Raw genomic sequence first — 18,169 nt, forward strand, 5'->3', positions numbered from 1 at the left:
TTGCTTCATTACACACCTGATTAAAAGGGCACTTAGTTCCTATCCTGGAGCAGCATTTCTCTTGACTGTGGCTTGACAGTAAACATCAATCATTTACTGACCCACTTCCTGCCTCCACAAGGTAATCTGATTGATTGGCTAGAAGCACCTCAGAGCTTCATATTAAAGACACCATGTCATTTATTAAATTAATTTGACAACATAAAACCTAAAATATTAGGATTTGCACAGGCAGCTCATAAAACTGTCCTCTCCACTGAGCAGACTGCCACATTATCAACTCACTGCAGTATAACCACATGTTCAGTGAGATACTGGTGAACCGTAGCTGGTCTCTGACAGACTGATCCTCAGATCACCGTTTGCTTGGTACCTCTTTCTCAATCCGAGTTGTGTTTATGTAGGATTCCAGGATAAAGATAGTCTCATCAACCTGATTCTCACTTGAATCCAACCTGGAAAAGAGTAGAGATAAAGTCAAGACTCCATCCCTCTGTTTCCCCAGAACTGCCTGGCAGTCCTGGTCACAGAAAAGCCAAGAGCTTTGTGACAGAAATTGTTCAGGCTGGAACTGGCTTAGAGAGATTTTCTAGACAACCTGTTCAGAGATGTTAAGACACTTAAGAGCAGGTGGGCCTTGAACTAGGGCCTAAGTTAGAGTGATGCTGGAAAAGCACAGCAGGTCAGGCAGCATCCGAGGAGCAGGAAAATAAATTTTAGGGCGAAAGCCCTTCATTAGGAATGAAGTTTTGAACTAGGGCCTCCTGACCTAGAGACAGGGACATAATCACCCCACCACAAGAGTGTTAAGGAACCAATTTCTAGAAGGCGCCTTTCTTGCTGTACAATTCATACAATCTAACACAATGCTGGCTCCTTGATGAGGTTATTGAATAGCAGCAATCCCCTACTCTTTCTCCTCCATACGTGAACCCAATTTCATTTTGTAGGATTATTATTTAATCTGCTTTCAGGCACTGCATTCCAGATCAGTTGCGTTGTCAGTTTATGGTGTATTTGGTGTGGAGATCAGCGACATCAAGGTCTTGCCTAGTTGGATTCACACTGCCGTGACAGCAGATGGGCTGTGAAGGTGCAGCAAGCTCAGGACGAGACTGGAAAGAGACCAAACAGCCTGCAGCCTTGCCCTGCCCTACTGCAGCAGTGGCCACTCACATATTGACATTGTGTTTCAGTGTCTCCAGCTGCTGTTGCTCGGGAGCTGTGATCATCTCCTCGATCTCCTGAAGTTGCTGTTCCTCAGCGCCAGTTGCCTGCATTGACGCCATGATGGCCTCTATTCTCTGTGACTTTTCCAGCAGCCGCCTGAAAGGATAACAGGGAATGCCATTAATTACAAAACAGATCAGACACAGAATCCACAGACACCAGACTGTCCATCATTTCAGTGCCAATTCATTGAGGCTGATACAAACAATTGGAGTCAAAATGATCGAGAAGTAATTACCTCTTGTGAAATTATTCAACTTTCCCATTTCAGCTTATCAGATGCTGAAACCCTCATTGTAGTCCATTATTATCCCTCCACTATTCCAGCACCATCCCTGACTGGCATCTCATCCACAGCCTTGTGGCATGAGTCTTAATTTCTAACAAGGTCTGTGCAATCACTGACTGATATTCAGCCCCAGTTAAGCAACATCTCAATTTTACAATTATTATTCTAATATTTAATTACTTCTATGACCTCACTATCTCTGTGCTCCTTCACTTCTGGCCACTTGAACTGATTTCCATCCCTCTAGCTTTACTGCCAGGGTTAGCGAGTTTTGAGAAGGTTTGTAGCTGAGGTTGAGGTTCTGGATGTAGATTTGCTCGCTGAGCTGGAGAGTTCATTTTCAGATGTTTTGTCACCCTACTAGGTAACATCTTCAGTGAGCCTCTGGATGAAGCACTATTGATGATTCCTGCTTTCTATTTATATGTTTGGGTTTCTGATGTCATTTCTTGTTCTTTTTCTCAGGGGGTGCTAAATGGTGTGTCAGTCAATGTGTCTGTTGATAGAGTTCCGGTTGGAATGCCATGCTTCTAGGAATTCTCGTGTGTCTCTCTGTTTGGCTGTTGTACCAGTTGAAGTGGTGGCTTTCCTCCTCTGTATGTAAGGATACTAGTGAGAGAGGGTCGTGTCGTTTTGTGGCTAGTTTTCTACCTGCTTGTCCAATGTAGTGTTTGTTACAGTCCTTGCATGGTATTTTGTAAATGACATTAGTTTTGCTTGTCTGTATAGCGTCTTTCAAGTTCATTAGCAGCTGTTTTAGTGTGTCGGTAGGTTTGTGGGCTACCATGATGCCAAGGAGTCTGAATAGTCTGGCATCATACTACTCAGGTCTTTCAAGTTAATTAGATGCTGTTTTAGTGTGATGCCAGACTACTCAGACCCCTTGGCATCATGGTAGCCCACAAACCCACCAAAACACTATAAAACAGCAGCTAACAAACTTGAAAGACCTTATACAGATAACAAGCAAAACTAATGTTATTTACAAAATACTGTGCAAGGACTGTAACAAATACTACATTGGACAAACAGGCAGAAAACTAGCCACCAGGATACATGAACATCAACTAACCACAAAACAACATGACCCTCCCTCACTAGTATCCTTACTAACAGATAAGGAAGGACACCACTTCGACTGGGACAACATTAGGACAAGCCAAACCGAGACATGCACGAGAATTCCTAGAAGCGTGGCATTCCAGCTGGAACTCTATCAACAGACACATTGACTTGCACACCACTTAGCACCCTCTGAGAAAAAGAACAGGAAATGACATCACCAAAGAAACCCAAACATATAAATAGAAAGCAGGAATCAACAACAGTGCTTCGTCCAGAGGCTCACTGAAGATGTTACCCAGTATGGTGACGAAACATCTGAAAATGAACCTTCCAGCTCAGCGAACAAACTTACTGCCAGGGTCCCTTAGCTCGAGAAATCCCTCCAGGAAACTCTCTAACTTGCTGCTTCAAAGTTATCTTAGGAAGTGAGACTTTGGTCACTTGACTCCAATGTCACCTTTAGTGTTAAATTGGAGTGAACACACTCCTGTGCAGCCTTTTGCAAGTTTTGCTTGTAAGTGGTTACTTATCTAGCTCCTATCACTGACAAGAGGCCACAAAACTTAAATGGAAGATTTAGAAGAGTGCTTGAGAATTGTTTGCAGAGTTGAGATATTGTGAATTTCAATCTCAGGGTTCATGGTTGGATGGAGAAATTCAAAACTTTGGATCAGAATATCTGGATGACATCTGTGGGAATTGTAGAACCATTATAGAATCCCGACAGTGCGGGAAGAGGCCATTGGGCCCATTGAGTCTGCACCAACCCTCCGAAGAGCACCCCATCCAGGCATTATTAGCTGATTGATTGTCACTCACTTGTTCTCTCGGGTTTCGTATTCTCGACGATTGATCAGATTGACAACAGTCTGAAATAAATCATAAAATATACCAAGTGACTTTCCAGGGGTCAGCTTTCTTCTCGAGTATCTCTAGCTGTGGATTTCACCACATGTACTCACACAATGACCCACAGAACTTGTGGGGCAAGGAGGAAGGTGAGATTAGACACCAGGACAAAGCTTAAATGATCACCAGCATCATTCAGAGATCACACATACAGCACAAACTGTAAATTTATATCAGCAGCTAAATTTTCCGACTTCTCCGCAAACGACACTTGCAGTAAATTTATATCAGCAGCTAACCAATAGGTTAAACAGAGTGGGGTTTTGTACATATAACAGATACCCAACACTGAGTTACAGACAGGAATCTAATCAAGGGGTTGAATAACAGATACCTGAAAGTAGTTACACATTGGAATTTAATCGAGATGTTCAGTGGATTTTTACCAAATAACAGATATACAGGAGTGAGTTACAGACTTGAATCTAACTAAGTACAGGTTATATATTTGTTGTTATGGTTACCTTGTAGCACCGCTGGAGAATCATACGAGCTGTAGGCAGTAAATTGACAGTGTACAGATAGAAGGTTCTGGAGGGGGCGTGATCAGGTGTTTTAGGAATTTCCTGGAATATAAAAACATGAGATTGAATCAAAGTTGGAAATTAGTCTGTTTTGCAATGAGCTATAGCAGACAAAAGCAGCCAGGAAAGGTCAGATCCTGACCTGGGATCAAGGCCAGAGAAACTGTGGGTGGAGAGACAGACGGGGATCCGGGACGTTGGGAAAAGGTGGAGAGAGACAGACAGAGGGGGTGTTGGGGAGAAGGTTAGAGAGAACACAGAGAAGGGTTGAAGGAGAGAGCGGTAGGGAGCAGAAAGGAGCAAGGATTGAGGGTAGGGAGGTGGATGACACAATGTGGGGTAGGGAAGATGATGAAGGTAGAGGTGATGGGAAAGGAGGAAGGTTTCAGGGATGGAGTATTACAGGCAGCAGTGGACTAAGAGAGGGGGCGGATGGGGTGGAAGGACTGAGAGAGGGACAGAGTGGGGTTGGAAATACAGAGGGGGTTGGAAATACAGAGGGGGGGGAAAGGACAGAGAGAGGGACAGAGTGGGGTTGGAAATACAGAGAGGGGGTGGGGAGGACAGAGGGGGACAGAGGGGGTTGGAAATATGGGGGGGGGGGGAAGGACAGAGAGAAGGGCAGAGTGGGGTTGGAAATACAGAGAGGGGCGGGGGGAAAGGACGGAGAGGGACAGAGTGGGGTTGGAAATACGGGGAGGGTGGAAAGGACTGAGAGGGACAGAGTGGGGTTGGAAATACAGAGAGGAGGCGGGGGGAAAGGACAGAGAGAGGGTCAGAGTGGGGTTGGAAAGATGGGGGTGGGTGGGGGAAAGGACTGAAAGAGGGACAGGGTGGGGTTGGAAATACAGAGAGGGGCAGAGTGGGGTTGGAAATACAGAGAAGATGAGGGGGGGGGAGGAAGGACAGAGATGGACAGAGTTGGGTTGGAAAGACAGAGAGGAGGTGGGGGGGGAAGGACTGAGAGAGGGACAGAGTGGGGTTGGAAAGACAGAGATGGGGTGGGGGAGAAAGGACTGAGAGACGGACAGAGTGGGTTTGGAAATACAGAGGAGGGTGGGGGGAAAGGACAGAGAGGGACAGAGTGGGGTTGGAAATAGAGTGGGTGGGGGGGAAGGACAGAGTGGGGTTGCAAAGACAGAGAGGGGGCGGAGGGGGGGAAAGGACTGAGAGAGGGACAGAGTGGGGTTGGAAATACAGAAAGGGGGTGGGGGGGGATTGACTGAGAGGCAGTGGGAGGGGATCAAGAGAAGGGTAGGGGGAGGTGGTGAGGCATAATGAAGGCGATGGGAGATGTATAGTATTCTGTACCTGAAGGGATATATAGTTCTCTGATAGCATTCGATACATCATCCCCTTGGCTTCTTTGGCAGGAATCATCGCAAAATCCTCAACTTGTTTCTGCTCCAAGTGTCGTTTGCGGAGAAGAAGTCGGAAAATCCGAGCTGACCGTGAGCCGAACCTGTGAGGGGGAGGGCGGGGGGGGCATGGAGAGAGCAACTCCACTTTGTAATGAGAAATCTCACTGAACCCCAATATTCCAAACTGGGGCTTGTCACAGTATACACAGCAAACAGCAGGATATTCTTCAGTCCCTGTTGGAGTTCCCCTCTCCACCTGGTCCTTACAGTTGGAGAGATCGAACATGGAACTGTACAGTGATCATCAGCTGAGCCCAATGTTCAGAGACAGAAGTTCCAGATTGGTACCACACAGGATATCGGGTTTCTCATGTCCTGTCTACAGTAACTCTCCAATTGCCCAAGGCAGCCCAGGACCAGGCTGGTGCCCTTTCTCGGTCATTTTTCAAATCATCAGCTCATGCCCTCCTGAGTTTGCTGCTTCCACACTTACAGACAGACAATGCAGGAGACATGAATAAGGACAAGTTTACCCATGTTACAAGCTGAAAGGCCTGTTAGGAACCCACTTACCTTTCCTGTACAACAGACTCCACTGTAGCTCGTGCAAGTGAAGCGAGGGCACGGTGAAGATCAGTGATTCTATTAAGGCAACTATACAACGAATGAAGACAGCACAGATCATCCAAATACCTCCAGGAAATCGGGGCAGAACTCCCTTCTCTTTCTCAGAGAGCACACTCAGGGAGATATCTGTACACTGACTGGTGTCTCTCAGTCCCCTCTCTCTCTCTCTCAGGGAGATATCTGTACACTGACTGGTGTCTGTCAGTCCCCTCTCTCTCTCTCTCTCTCTCAGGGAGATATCTGTACACTGACTGGTGTCTCTCAGTCCCCCCTCTCTCTCTCAGGGAGATATCTGTACACTGACTGGTGTCTCTCAGTCCCCTCTCTCTCTCTCAGGGGGATATCTGTACACTGACTGGTGTCTCTCAGTCCTCTCTCTCTCTCAGGGAGATATCTGTACACTGACAGGTGTCTCTCAGTCCCCCCCTCTCTCTCAGGGAGATATCTGTACACTGACTGGTGTCTCTCAGTCCTCTCTCTCTCAGGGAGATATCTGTACACTGACTGGTGTCTCTCAGTCCCCCCCCCTCTCTCTCAGGGAGATATCTGTACACTGACTGGTGTCTGTCAGTCCCCTCTCTCTCTCTCTCTCAGGGAGATATCTGTACACTGACTGGTGTCTCTCAGTCCCCCCTCTCTCTCTCAGGGAGATATCTATACACTGACTGGTGTCTCTCAGTCCCCTCTCTCTCTCTCTCAGGGAGATATCTGTACACTGACTGGTGTCTCTCAGTCCTCTCTCTCTCAGGGAGATATCTGTACACTGACTGGTGTCTCTCAGTCCCCCCTCTCTCTCTCAGGGAGATATCTGTACACTGACTGGTGTCTCTCAGTCCTCTCTCTCTCAGGGAGATATCTGTACACTGACTGGTGTCTCTCAGTCCCCCCCCCCTCTCTCAGGGAGATATCTGTACACTGACTGGTGTCTCTCAGTCCCCCCTCTCTCTCTCAGGAAGATATCTGTACACTGACTGGGGTCTCTCAGTCCCCGCTCTCTCTCTCCCACATATGTCACCCAAAAGGATACTGATGACAAACATCCCACCACCGCTATCTCCTGATTTACCGACAAACTCCATCTGAAACACAAGCAAAATGCTTTTGTTAGAACCAATCTGAAAATCTCCCACAGAAACTCTGATTGTAGAACAGAAAGTGAGTGAGAGTATAACTCCAGCACATTTAGCCGTGAGGTGTAAGAGAGAAGACAGTCACACAGCAGCCATCTTCTGATCCCAGCCCACCCTGGTCACACATCCAACACCATGTTCATTTCCCCATCCCCCCCCCCCCCCCCCCATTACTCTGCTTACCCCATTCCCATCGGTCACACTCAGTTACCCTCCCACCCCCCCAGGTCACTCTCCAATACCCTCCCCTTCCCCGCCGAGGTCACTCTTCAATAACCTCAAGCCCATTCATGCTCCAACATTCCCCACACAACCAACCCCCAAGTCTCACTCTCATTCCAAACAGGGAGTGTGTGAACTGAAACACTCACCGGGTCATCACTGAGGAGGGTGAGGTACTGGTCCAGCACTGGTTTCGAGAGGTTGTAGCCAGGAGGAAAAGCCCGGAATATCTGTCAGCCAAAAGAATCAATTCCAGAAAAAAACTGCAGTGACACGGTTATTCAGAAGCTAACCTTGTGCTGTCCTGGGAGTTTTGGATGGCGACAGTAGCTGGTGTGTACACACAGAAATAAATCCAACCACACTGTCCAATAGGATACCTGCCAGCGGTCAGTCTCCAACAAACAATGTGGGTAACACTGGTGTCACACAAATACCAGGCAAGAACCATTCTAACAAGAGAGAATCTAACCACTGCCCCTTGACAGTCACTGGTGTTACCATCACTGAATCCCCCACCATCAACATCCCAGTGCAGGGTACCACTGACCAGAAACTCAAGTGGACTCATCACATTAACAAAGCAGCTAAAAGAACAGGTCAGAGTCTAGGGATACTGCAGCGAGTAACTCACCTCCTGACTCCCAAAGCCTGTCCACCAGCTACAAGGCACAGATCAGGAGTGTGTGGGAATACTCAAGGAGCTCAACACCATCCAGGACAAAGCAGCCACTTGATTAGCATCACATCCACAAACAGCCACTCCCTCCACCACCGACACTCAGTACCAACAGTGCGTACTATCTACAAGATGCACTGCAGGAATTCACCAAGATTTCTTAGACAGCACTTTCCAAATCCACAACCACTTCCATCTGGAATGTCAAGGGTAGCAGGTACATGGGAACACCACCATGTGCCAGTTCCCTGTCACTCCCCATCCTGACTTGGAAATGTATCACTGTTCCTTCAGTGTCGCCAAGTCAGAGTCCTGGGATTCCTGCCCGAAATGCATCGTGGGTCTATTTGCTACACATGGACTGCGATGATTCATGAAGGACAGCTCACCCCAACTTCTCGAGGGGCAACTAGGGATGGGAAATAAATGCTGGCTCAGTCAGTAATAGCCACATTCTCTGAAGCAGGACAGTGTGAGATGGCTGACTCTGTTCCTGGGGCAGCAGTGGTGAGTCTGGATTCTTACCTCATTTGAAGACAGCGGTTGCGTGTGGAGGAGCTGGACGACGTGGTCACCTCACTCATTCTCAGCATCGTCCGCACAATCTCACTGCTGGTCTGTGAGGAGTGAAATTATTACAGCAGTGATTTCCCTTTCCTCATCCCCCAGTCAGCACAGCTGTCTCTGACAGGAACATTCTACACTGCACTGTTCCTGCAGTCAACATCCTGATGTGATCCAGCAAGTGGTGGACCCACAGAGACACAGGCGGGGTGTAGGGGCTGGAGGGGGTGACTGGGATAGGGAGGGGGTGTAGGGGCTGGAGGGGGTGACTGGGATAGGGAGGGGTGTAGGGGCTGGAGGGGGTGACTGGGATAGGGAGGGGGTGTAGGGGCTGGAGGGGGTGACTGGGATAGGGAGGGGGTGACTGGGATAGGGGGGGGGGACTGGGATAGGGAGGGGGGGACTGGCATAGGGAGGGGGGGACTGGCATAGGGAGGGGGGGACTGGCATAGGGAGGGGGGGACTGGCATAGGGAGGGGGGGACTGGCATAGGGAGGGGGGGACTGGCATAGGGAGGGGGGGACTGGCATAGGGAGGGGGGGACTGGCATAGGGAGGGGGGGACTGGCATAGGGAGGGGGTGTAGGGCTGGAGGGGGTGACAGAGATAGGGAGGGGTGTAGGGGCTGGAGGGGGTGACAGGGATAGGAGGGGGTGTAGGGGCTGGAGGGGGTGACTGGGATAGGGAGGGGTGTAGGGGCTGGAGGGGGTGACAGGGATAGGGAGGGGGCGTAGGGGTAGGAGGGGGTGATTGGGATATGGAGGGAGTGTATGGGCTGGAGGAGATGACAGAGATAGGGAGGGGGTGTAGGGGCTGGAGGGGATGACTGGGATAGGGAGGGGGTGTAGGGGCTGGAGGGGGTGACAGGGATAGGGAGGGGGCGTAGGGGTAGGAGGGGGTGACTGGGATATGGAGGGAGTGTATGGGCTGGAGGAGATGACAGAGATAGGGAGGGGGTGTAGGGGCTGGAGGGGATGACTGGGATAGGGAGGGGGTGTAGGGGCTGGAGGGGGTGACTGGGATAGGGAGGGGGTGTAGGGGTAGGAGGAGGTGACAGAGATAGGGAGGGGGTGAAGGGGCTGGAGGGGGGGACTGGGATAGGGAGGGGGTGTAGGGGCTGGAGGGGGGACTGGGATAGGGAGGGGGTGTAGGGGCTGGAGGGGGGGACTGGGATAGGGAGGGGGCGTAGGGGTAGGAGGGGGTGACAGAGATAGGGAGGGGGTGTATGGGCTGTAGGGGGTGACTGGGATAGGGAGGGAGTGTAGGGGCTGGAGGGGGGGACTGGGATATGGAGGGGGTGTAGGGGCTGGAGGGGGGGGACTGGGATATGGAGGGTGTGTAGGGTAGGAGGAGGTGACAGTGATAGAGAGGGGATGACAACGATAGGGAGGGGATAGTTATCAGCTATTGTTGTGCATACCTCATCCAGCTCCCACCCTCACCCCCCCACCCCACCCCACCGTGCTGAGACAGAAGCAGTCTCTCTCTCACACACACTACCCAATAATGACAGTGAGATTGCCCTGGGGCAGTGACGTCGACCCCTCACAGACCTGGTCCAGTTTGCTGTTGACTGCAGCCACGATGGCTTGGTCCCTGAAGTGTTGGTGAAACCGCTCAAAATTCACCTGCCAGTAAATGCCATCATCTGGGGGGAGCTGTGGGGAAGAAAGCGGCAAACACCAGGGAATGAGAGAGAGCAGCAGCAGCAGGGATGTGGTGTGCACCAGCCTGTATCAGAGAGGGAGCGTGAAACCTCCACACTCAAACACTCTACAACACTCGCCACATTACCAGCTCCATGTTCTTCACCCCCACCCACTGCCTCGGCTTGCGGCTCTGCTGACGGGCTGGAACCGAGCAGAGTGTACACAGAGGGCCCCAGCACGGAGCAAGGTGGCTCCGGCCTGGGGGCGGTGGAGCTCCACACGGAGGGAAATGGTTCCAGTATGGAGGGAGGGGAGGGAGGCCCAGCGCGGAGGGAGGGGAGGGAGGGAGGCCCAGCGCGGAGGGAGGGGAGGGAGGGGAGGGAAGCCCGGCGCGGAGGGAGGGGAGGGAAGCCCGGCGCGGAGGGAGGGAGGGGAGGGGAGGGAGGGGAGGGGAGGGGAGGGGAGGGGAGGGGAGGGGAGGGGAGGGAGGGGAGGGAGGGGAGGGAGGGGAGGGAGGGGAGGGAGGGGAGGGGAGGGAGGGGAGGGAGGGGGAGGGAGGGAGGGAGGGAGGGGAGGGAGGGAGGGGAGGGAGGGGAGGGAGGGGAGGGAGGGGAGGGAGGGGAGGGAGGGAGGGGAGGAGGGAGGGGAGGAGGGGAGGGAGGGAGGGGAGGGAGGGAGGGGAGGGAGGGAGGGAGGGAGGGGAGGGAGGGAAGGGAGGGAGGGAAGGGAGGGAGGGGAGGGAGGGAGGGGAGGGAAGCCCGGCGCGGAGGGAGGGGAGGGAGGGAGGGAGGGAGGAGGGGAGGGAGGGAGGGAGGGAGGGAGGGGAGGGGGAGGGAGGGAGGGAGGGGAGGGAGGGAGGGGAGGGGAGGGGAGGGGAGGGAGGGGAGGGAGGGGAGGGGAGGGAGGGGAGGGAGGGGAGGGAGGGGAGGGAGGGGAGGGAGGGGAGGGAGGGAGGGGAGGGAAGCCCGGCGGCGGAGGGAGGGGAGGGAGGGAGGGGAGGGAGGGAGGGGAGGGAGGGGAGGGAGGGAGGGGAGGGAGGGGAGGGAGGGGAGGGAGGGAGGGAGGGAGGGAGGGGAGGGAGGGGAGGGAGGGAGGGGAGGGAGGGGAGGGAGGGGAGGGAGGGAGGGGAGGGAGGGGAGGGAGGGAGGGAGGGGAGGGAGGGAGGGGGGGAGGGGAGGGAGGGGAGGGGAGGGGAGGGAGGGGAGGGGAGGGGAGGGGAGGGAGGGGAGGGGAGGGGAGGGGAGGGAGGGGAGGGAAGCCCGGCGCGGAGGGAGGGGAGGGAGGGAGGGGAGGGAAGCCCGGAGGGGAGGGAAGCCCGGCGCGGAGGGAAGGGGAGGGAGGGAGGGGGGGGGGAGGGAAGCCCGGCGCGGAGGGAGGGGAGGGAGGGAGGGAGGGAAGGCCCGGCGCGGAGGGAGGGGAGGGAGGGAGGGAGGGGAGGGAAGCCCGGGCGCGGAGGGAGGGGAGGGAAGCCCGGGCGGAGGGAGGGGAGGGGAGGGAGGGGAGGGAAGCCCGGCGCGGAGGGAGGGGAGGGAGGGAGGGGAGGGAGGCCGGCGCGGAGGGAGGGGAGGGAGGGAGGGGAGGGAAGCCCGGCGCGGAGGGAGGGGAGGGAGGGAGGGGAGGGAAGCCCGGCGCGGAGGGAGGGGAGGGAGGGAGGGGAGGGAAGCCCGGCGCGGAGGGAGGGGAGGGAGGGAGGGAGGGAGGGAGGGGAGGGAAGCCCGGCGCGGAGGGAGGGGAGGGAGGGGAGGGGAGGGAGGGAGGGAGGGGAAGGGAGGGGAGGGGAGGGAGGAGGGGAGGGGAGGGAGGGAGGGGAGGGGAGGGAGGGAGGGGAGGGAAGCCGGCGCGGAGGGAGGGGAGGGAGGGAGGGGAGGGAAGCCCGGCGCGGAGGGAGGGGAGGGAGGGGAGGGAAGCCCGGCGCGGAGGGAGGGGAGGGAGGGAGGGGAGGGAAGCCCGGCGCGGGAGGGAGGGGAGGGAGGGAGGGAGGGAAGCCCGGCGCGGAGGGAGGGGAGGGAGGGAGGGGAGGGAAGCCGGCGCGGAGGGAGGGGAGGGAGGGAGGGGAGGGAGGGAGGGGAGGGAAGCCCGGCGCGGAGGGAGGGGAGGGAGGAGGGAGGGAGGGAAGCCCGGCGCGGAGGGAGGGGAGGGAGGGAGGGAGGGGAGGGAAGCCGGGCGCGGAGGGAGGGGAGGGAGGGAGGGAGGGGAGGGAAGCCCGGCGCGGAGGGAGGGGAGGGAGGGAGGGAGGGAGGGAAGCCCGGCGCGGAGGGAGGGGAGGGAGGGAGGGGAGGGGAGGGAGGGGAGGGGGGGGGAGGGAGGGGAGGGGAGGGAGGGAGGGAGGGAGGGGAGGGAAGCCCGGCGCGGAGGGAGGGGAGGGAGGGAGGGGAGGGGAGGGAGGGGAGGGGAGGGAGGGAGGGGAGGGGAGGGAGGGAGGGGAGGGGAGGGAGGGAGGGGAGGGAAGCCCGGCGCGGGAGGGAGGGGAGGGAGGGAGGGGAGGGGAGGGAGGGGAGGGGAGGGAGGGGAGGGGAGGGAGGGAGGGGAGGGGAGGGAGGGGAGGGGAGGGAGGGGAGGGGAGGGGAGGGAGGGAGGGGAGGGAAGCCCGGCGCGGAGGGAGGGGAGGGAGGGAGGGGAGGGAGGGAGGGAGGGGAGGGGAGGGAGGGAGGGGGAGGGGAGGGAGGGGAGGGGGAGGGAGGGAGGGGAGGGGAGGGAGGGAGGGGAGGGAGGGAGGGGAGGGGAGGGAGGGAGGGGAGGGAAGCCCGGCGCGGAGGGAGGGGAAGGAGGGAGGGGAGGGAAGCCCGGCGCGGAGGGAGGGGAGGGAGGGAGGGGAGGGGAAGCCCGGCGCGGAGGGAGGGAGGGAGGGAGGGGAGGGAAGCCCGGCGCGGAGGGAGGGGAGGGAGGGAGGGGAGGAAGCCCGGCGCGGAGGGAGGGGAGGGAGGGAGGAGGGAGGGAAGCCCGGCGCGGAGGGAGGGGAGGAGGGAGGGAGGGGAGGGAGGGAGGGAGGGGGAGGGGAGGGAGGGAGGGGAGGGAAGCCCGGCGCGGAGGGAGGGGGAGGGAGGGAGGGGAGGGAAGCCCGGCGCGGAGGGAGGGGAGGGAGGGAGGGGAGGGAAGCCCGGCGCGGAGGGAGGGGAGGGAGGGGGGGAGGGAAGCCCGGCGCGGAGGGAGGGGAGGGAGGGGGGGAGGGAAGCCCGGCGCGGAGGGAGGGGAGGGAGGGGGGGAGGGAAGCCCGGCGCGGAGGGAGGGGAGGAGGGGGGGGAGGGAAGCCCGGCGCGGAGGGAGGGGAGGGAGGGAGGGAGGGGAGGGGAGGGGAGGGAGGGGAGGGGAGGGGAGGGAGGGGAGGGGAGGGGAGGGGGGAGGGAGGGGAGGGGAGGGAGAGAGGGGAGGGGAGGGGAGGGAGGGGAGGGGAGGGGAGGGGAGGGAGGGGAGGGGAGGAAGCCCCGGCGAGGAGGGAGGGGAGGGGAGGGAGGGGAGGGAGGGAGGGAGGGGAGGGGAGGGGAGGGAGGGAGGGAGGGGAGGGAAGCCCGGCGCGGAGGGAGGGGAGGGGAGGGAGGGAGGGGAGGGAGGGAGGGAGGGGAGGGGAGGGGGGAGGGGAGGGGAGGGAGGGAGGGGAGGGGAGGAGGGGAGGGGAGGGAGGGAGGGGAGGGGAGGGGAGGGAGGGGAGGGGAGGGAGGGAGGGGAGGGGAGGGGAGGGAGGGAGGGGAGGGGAGGGAGGAGGGGAGGGGAGGGAGGGAGGGGAGGGGAGGGAGGGAGGGGAGGGAAGCCCGGCGCGGAGGGAGGGGAGGGAGGGAGGGGAGGGAGGGGAGGGGAGGGGAGGAGGGAGGGAGGGGAGGGGAGGGAGGGGAGGGGAGGGGAGGGGAGGGGAGGGAGGGAGGGGAGGGAGGGGAGGAGGGAGGGAGGAAGCCCGGGCGGGAGGAGGGGAGGGAGGGAGGGGAGGAAGCCCGGCGCGGAGGGAGGGGAGGGAGGGAGGGAGGGGAGGGAAGCCCGGCGCGGAGGGAGGGGAGGGAGGGAGGGGAGGGGAGGGAAGCCCGGCGCGGAGGGAGGGGAGGGAGGGAGGGAGGGAAGCCCGGCGCGGAGGGAGGGGAGGGAGGGAGGGAGGGAAGTCCCGGCGCGGAGGGAGGGGAGGGAGGGAGGGGAGGGAAGCCGGCGCGGAGGGAGGGGAGGGAAGCCCGGCGCGGAGGGAGGGGAGGGAGGGAGGGAGGAGGGAAGCCCGGCGCGGAGGGAGGGGAGGGAGGGAGGGGAGGGAAGCCCGGCGCGGAGGGAGGGAGGGGAGGGAGAAGCCCGGCGCGGAGGGAGGGAGGGGAGGGAAGCCCGGCGCGGAGGGAGGGGAGGGAGGGAGGGGAGGGAAGCCCGGCGCGGAGGGAGGGGAGGGAGGAGGGGAGGGAAGCCGGCGCGGAGGGAGGGAGGGAGGGAGGGAGGGAGGGGAGGGAAGCCCGGCGCGGAGGGAGGGGAGGGAGGGAGGGGAGGGAAGCCCGGCGCGGAGGGAGGGGAGGGAGGGAGGGGAGGGGAAGCCCGGCGCGGAGGAGGGGGAGGGAGGGAGGGGAGGGAAGCCCGGCGCGGAGGGAGGGGAGGGAGGGAGGGGAGGGAAGCCCGGCGCGGAGGGAGGGGAGGGAGGGAGGGGGAGGGAAGCCCGGCGCGGAGGGAGGGGGAGGGAGGGAGGGAGGGAAGCCCGGCGCGGAGGGAGGGGAGGGAGGGAGGGGAGGGAAGCCCGGCGCGGAGGGAGGGGAGGGAGGGAGGGGAGGGAAGCCCGGCGCGGAGGGGAGGGAAGCCCGGCGCGGGAGGGAGGGGAGGGAGGGGAGGGGAGGGAAGCCCGGCGCGGAGGGAGGGGAGGGAGGGAGGGGAGGGAAGCCCGGCGCGGAGGGAGGGGAGGGAGGTGAGGGGAGGGAAGCCCGGCGCGAGGGAGGGGAGGGAAGCCCGGCGCGGAGGGAGGGGAGGGAGGGAGGGGAGGGGAGGGAGGGAGGGAGGGAGGGGAGGGAGGGAGGGGAGGGGAGGGGAGGGGAGGGAAGCCCGGCGCGGAGGGAGGGGAGGGAGGGAGGGGAGGGAAGCCCGGCGCGGAGGGAGGGGAGGGAGGGAGGGGAGGGAAGCCTGGCGCGGAGGAAGGGGAGGGAGGCCCGGCGCGGAGGGAGGGAGGGAGGGAGGCCCGGCGCGGAGGGAGGGAGGGGAGGGAGGCCCGGCGCGGAGGGAGGGAGGGGAGGGAGGCCCGGCGCGGGAGGGAGGGGAGGGAGGCCCGGCGCGGAGGGAGGGAGGCCAGCGCGGAGGGAGGGGAGGGGAGGGAGGCCCAGCGTGGAGGGAGAGGGAGGGGAGGGGGGCGGCCCAGCGCGGAGGGAGGGGAGGGGAGGGGAGGGGAGGGGAGGGGAGGGGAGGGGAGGGGAGGGGAGGGAGGCCCAGCGCGGAGGGAGGGGAGGGGAGGGGAGGGGAGGGAGGGGAGGGGAGGGGAGGGGAGGGGAGGGAGGCCAGGTGCGGGGGGAGGGGAGGGGAGGGGGAGGGGGGAGGGGGGAGGGGGGGAGGGGGGAGGGGGGCAGGGGGCAGGCGGAGGGGAGGGGGCTACAGCGCGGAGGGAGGAGGGGCTACAGCGCGGAGGGAGGAGGGGCTACAGCGCGGAGGGAGGAGGGGCTACAGCGCGGAGGGAGGAGGGGCTACAGCGCGGGAGGGAGGGGGGCTACAGCGCGGAGGGAGGGGGGGGCTACAGCGCGGAGGGAGGGGGGCTACAGCGCGAGGGAGGGGGGGCTACAGCGCGGAGGGAGGGGGGGCTACAGCGCGGAGGGAGGGGGGCTACAGCGCGGAGGGAGGGGGGGCTACAGCGCGGAGGGAAGGGGGGGCTACAGCGCGGAGGGAAGGGGGGGCTACTGCGCGGAGGGAAGGGGGGCTACAGCGCGGAGGGAAGGGGGGGCTACAGCGCGGAGGAAGGGGGGGCTACAGCGCGGAGGGAAGGGGGGGCTACAGCGCGGAGGAAGGGGGGCTACAGCGCGGAGGGAAGGGGGGCTACAGCGCGGAGGAGGGGGGGCTACAGCGCGGAGGGAAGGGGGGGCTACAGCGCGGAGGGAAGGGGGGGCTACAGCGCGGAGGGAAGGGGGCTACAGCGCGGAGGGAAGGGGGGGCTACAGCGCGGAGGGAAGGGGGCTACAGCGCGGAGGGAAGGGGGGGCCTACAGCGCGGAGGGAAGGGGGGCTACAGCGCGGAGGGAAGGGGGCTACAGCGCGGAGGGAAGGGGGGGCTACAGCGCGGAGGGAAGGGGGGGCTACAGCGCGGAGGGAAGGGGGCTACAGCGCGGAGGGAGGGGGGGCTACAGCGCGGAGGGAAGGGGGGCTACAGCGCGGAGGGAAGGGGGCGCAGAGGGAGGGGGGGCTACAGCGCGGAGGGAAGGGGGGGCTACAGCGCGGAGGGAAGGGGGGGCTACAGCGCGGAGGGAAGGGGGGTGCTACAGCGCGGAGGGAAGGGGGGGCTACAGCGCGGAGGGAAGGGGGGCTACAGCGCGGAGGGAAGGGGCTACAGCGTAGGCGGGGCTACAGCATGGGCAGGGCTACAGTGTGGGCGGGGGCTAGAGCGCAGGGGAGGCTACAGCGCGGAGCAGGCAAGTGGATGGGTGGGTGAATGGGTCGGCAGGTGATTGGGTGGGGTGAGCGGGTAGGCAATGGAGCGGGTAGGTGGGTGAGTGGGTGAGTGGGTGGGTGAGTGAGCGGGCGGGTGCCTGGCTCAGGGTTGATTCAGTGGCTGGCCCCTCTTCCAGACGGTCAAACACGCGACAGACTCACCTCCTGGTCTGAATGTTCTGGCTTTGACCTTTTGGATTTCGGCTCAGTCCCATCCTCAGACATTCGCCTGCGTTTCCCCTGAACTGGTGTGACAGAGAGAGTGAGAGAGAGAGAGAGAGAGAGAGAGAGAGAGAGAGAGTGAGAGAGATAAGCAGGCAACAGAAAATGTGTGTGTGGGGGGGGGGGGGGGAAGAGAGCAGGGCTTTGGGGAGGGAGGCTGAGAGAAGACAGTCTCAACAGCAGCAGCTGCCCATTTAGGACAGGGCAGGGAGAGGACAAATTGATCCCGCGAGAGTCCTTGGCCAGGCGGGATGTGTGTTTTCCCCAGAAAGGACTGGAGTTGGGTGTCAGGAGTTTTTGCAAGGCTGCCTTCCATGGACAGTAACTGTGAGGCTATCGAGGCTGGTTGGGACGGGTTATCGACTGGCAGAGAGACTCGATGGACCTAATGGCCTTTTCTTGCTCCTAATTCATAGGTTCAGCCCAGGAGTGACCAAAGCCGGGATAAAGGTGCTGAACTCCAGAACTGTCCCCCATTTCCTGCTGCCCCCACCCACTGACAGAGTGAGTCAGACAGTAACTGGCTTTAGATCACTGCACACTCCCTCAGAAAACCAGGGGAGCAGCTCTCAAGGGGATGCAGGTCTGGTGAGTACGCTCACGGGTGGAGGAAAGGTCACTGTGATAGGGCCCTTAGCTGTGTCTGACTTATTTCCCACACTTCCACCCTTGTTCCCTTCTCCTCTGTTGTATAACACCGTTAGGGTCCCCCTCACCAGTATCCATATCCAAAAGCTCCTTTTCCAGCAGGATATAATCACCACATCCCCATCACCTGCACTCCTTCTGCTGGGGCCACTCCCAGCACCTCCCTGCACCCCCCTGGCACCATCCCCTGAACCGTAGAAGGTGCAACACTTGCCTTTTACTCAATCCTCCTCACTATCCAAAGTCCGAGACACATCTTCCAGCAATCTACCTGCTCTTCACTCAACCTAGTCGACTGTATTCATTGCTAACAATGAGGTCTCCCGCCCGTCTGCAAAAATGATCCTGGGCTCAAAAGAGAAATGCTGGTTATCTCAGCAGGTCTGGTAGCATCTGTAAGGAGAGAAAAGAGTTGACTTTTCGAATCTAACTGACTCTTTGTCAAAGCTCAATGACCCTGGGCTTACTGTTGTCTGACA

General features: G+C 60.2%; 1 protein-coding gene across 3 annotated transcripts; it reads right to left on the minus strand.

Annotated features, from left to right (window-relative positions):
* Positions 1-156: 156 nt before the first annotated feature.
* Positions 157-10,182, minus strand: polr3c (polymerase (RNA) III (DNA directed) polypeptide C). Of its 3 annotated transcripts, none has more exons than XM_087985134.1 (9): positions 10,153-10,182; positions 8,562-8,653; positions 7,033-7,084; positions 5,952-6,012; positions 5,329-5,479; positions 3,958-4,059; positions 3,404-3,453; positions 1,177-1,326; positions 157-455 (listed from the first exon to the last, which is right to left on the minus strand). In XM_087985134.1, the coding sequence occupies exons 3-9, from the start codon at positions 7,082-7,084 to the stop codon at positions 356-358; spliced, it is 666 nt and encodes a 221-aa protein (XP_087841260.1). In that variant the 5' UTR covers positions 8,562-8,653; positions 10,153-10,182; the 3' UTR covers positions 157-355. The 3 variants fall into 3 exon arrangements, with proteins under 3 accessions (XP_087841260.1, XP_087841259.1, XP_087841258.1); XM_087985133.1 differs by lacking the exon at positions 10,153-10,182 and adding an exon at positions 7,507-7,587 and having other exon boundaries at positions 8,562-8,611; XM_087985132.1 differs by lacking the exons at positions 8,562-8,653; positions 10,153-10,182 and adding an exon at positions 7,507-7,587.
* Between the last annotated feature and the right edge of the window lie 7,987 nt (positions 10,183-18,169).

Source organism: Chiloscyllium plagiosum, unplaced genomic scaffold, assembly GCF_037043375.1.
Source record: "Chiloscyllium plagiosum isolate Xiang-an unplaced genomic scaffold, Cpla_swu_hap1 HiC_scaffold_50, whole genome shotgun sequence".
Classification (NCBI taxonomy): Eukaryota; Metazoa; Chordata; class Chondrichthyes; order Orectolobiformes; family Hemiscylliidae; genus Chiloscyllium; species Chiloscyllium plagiosum.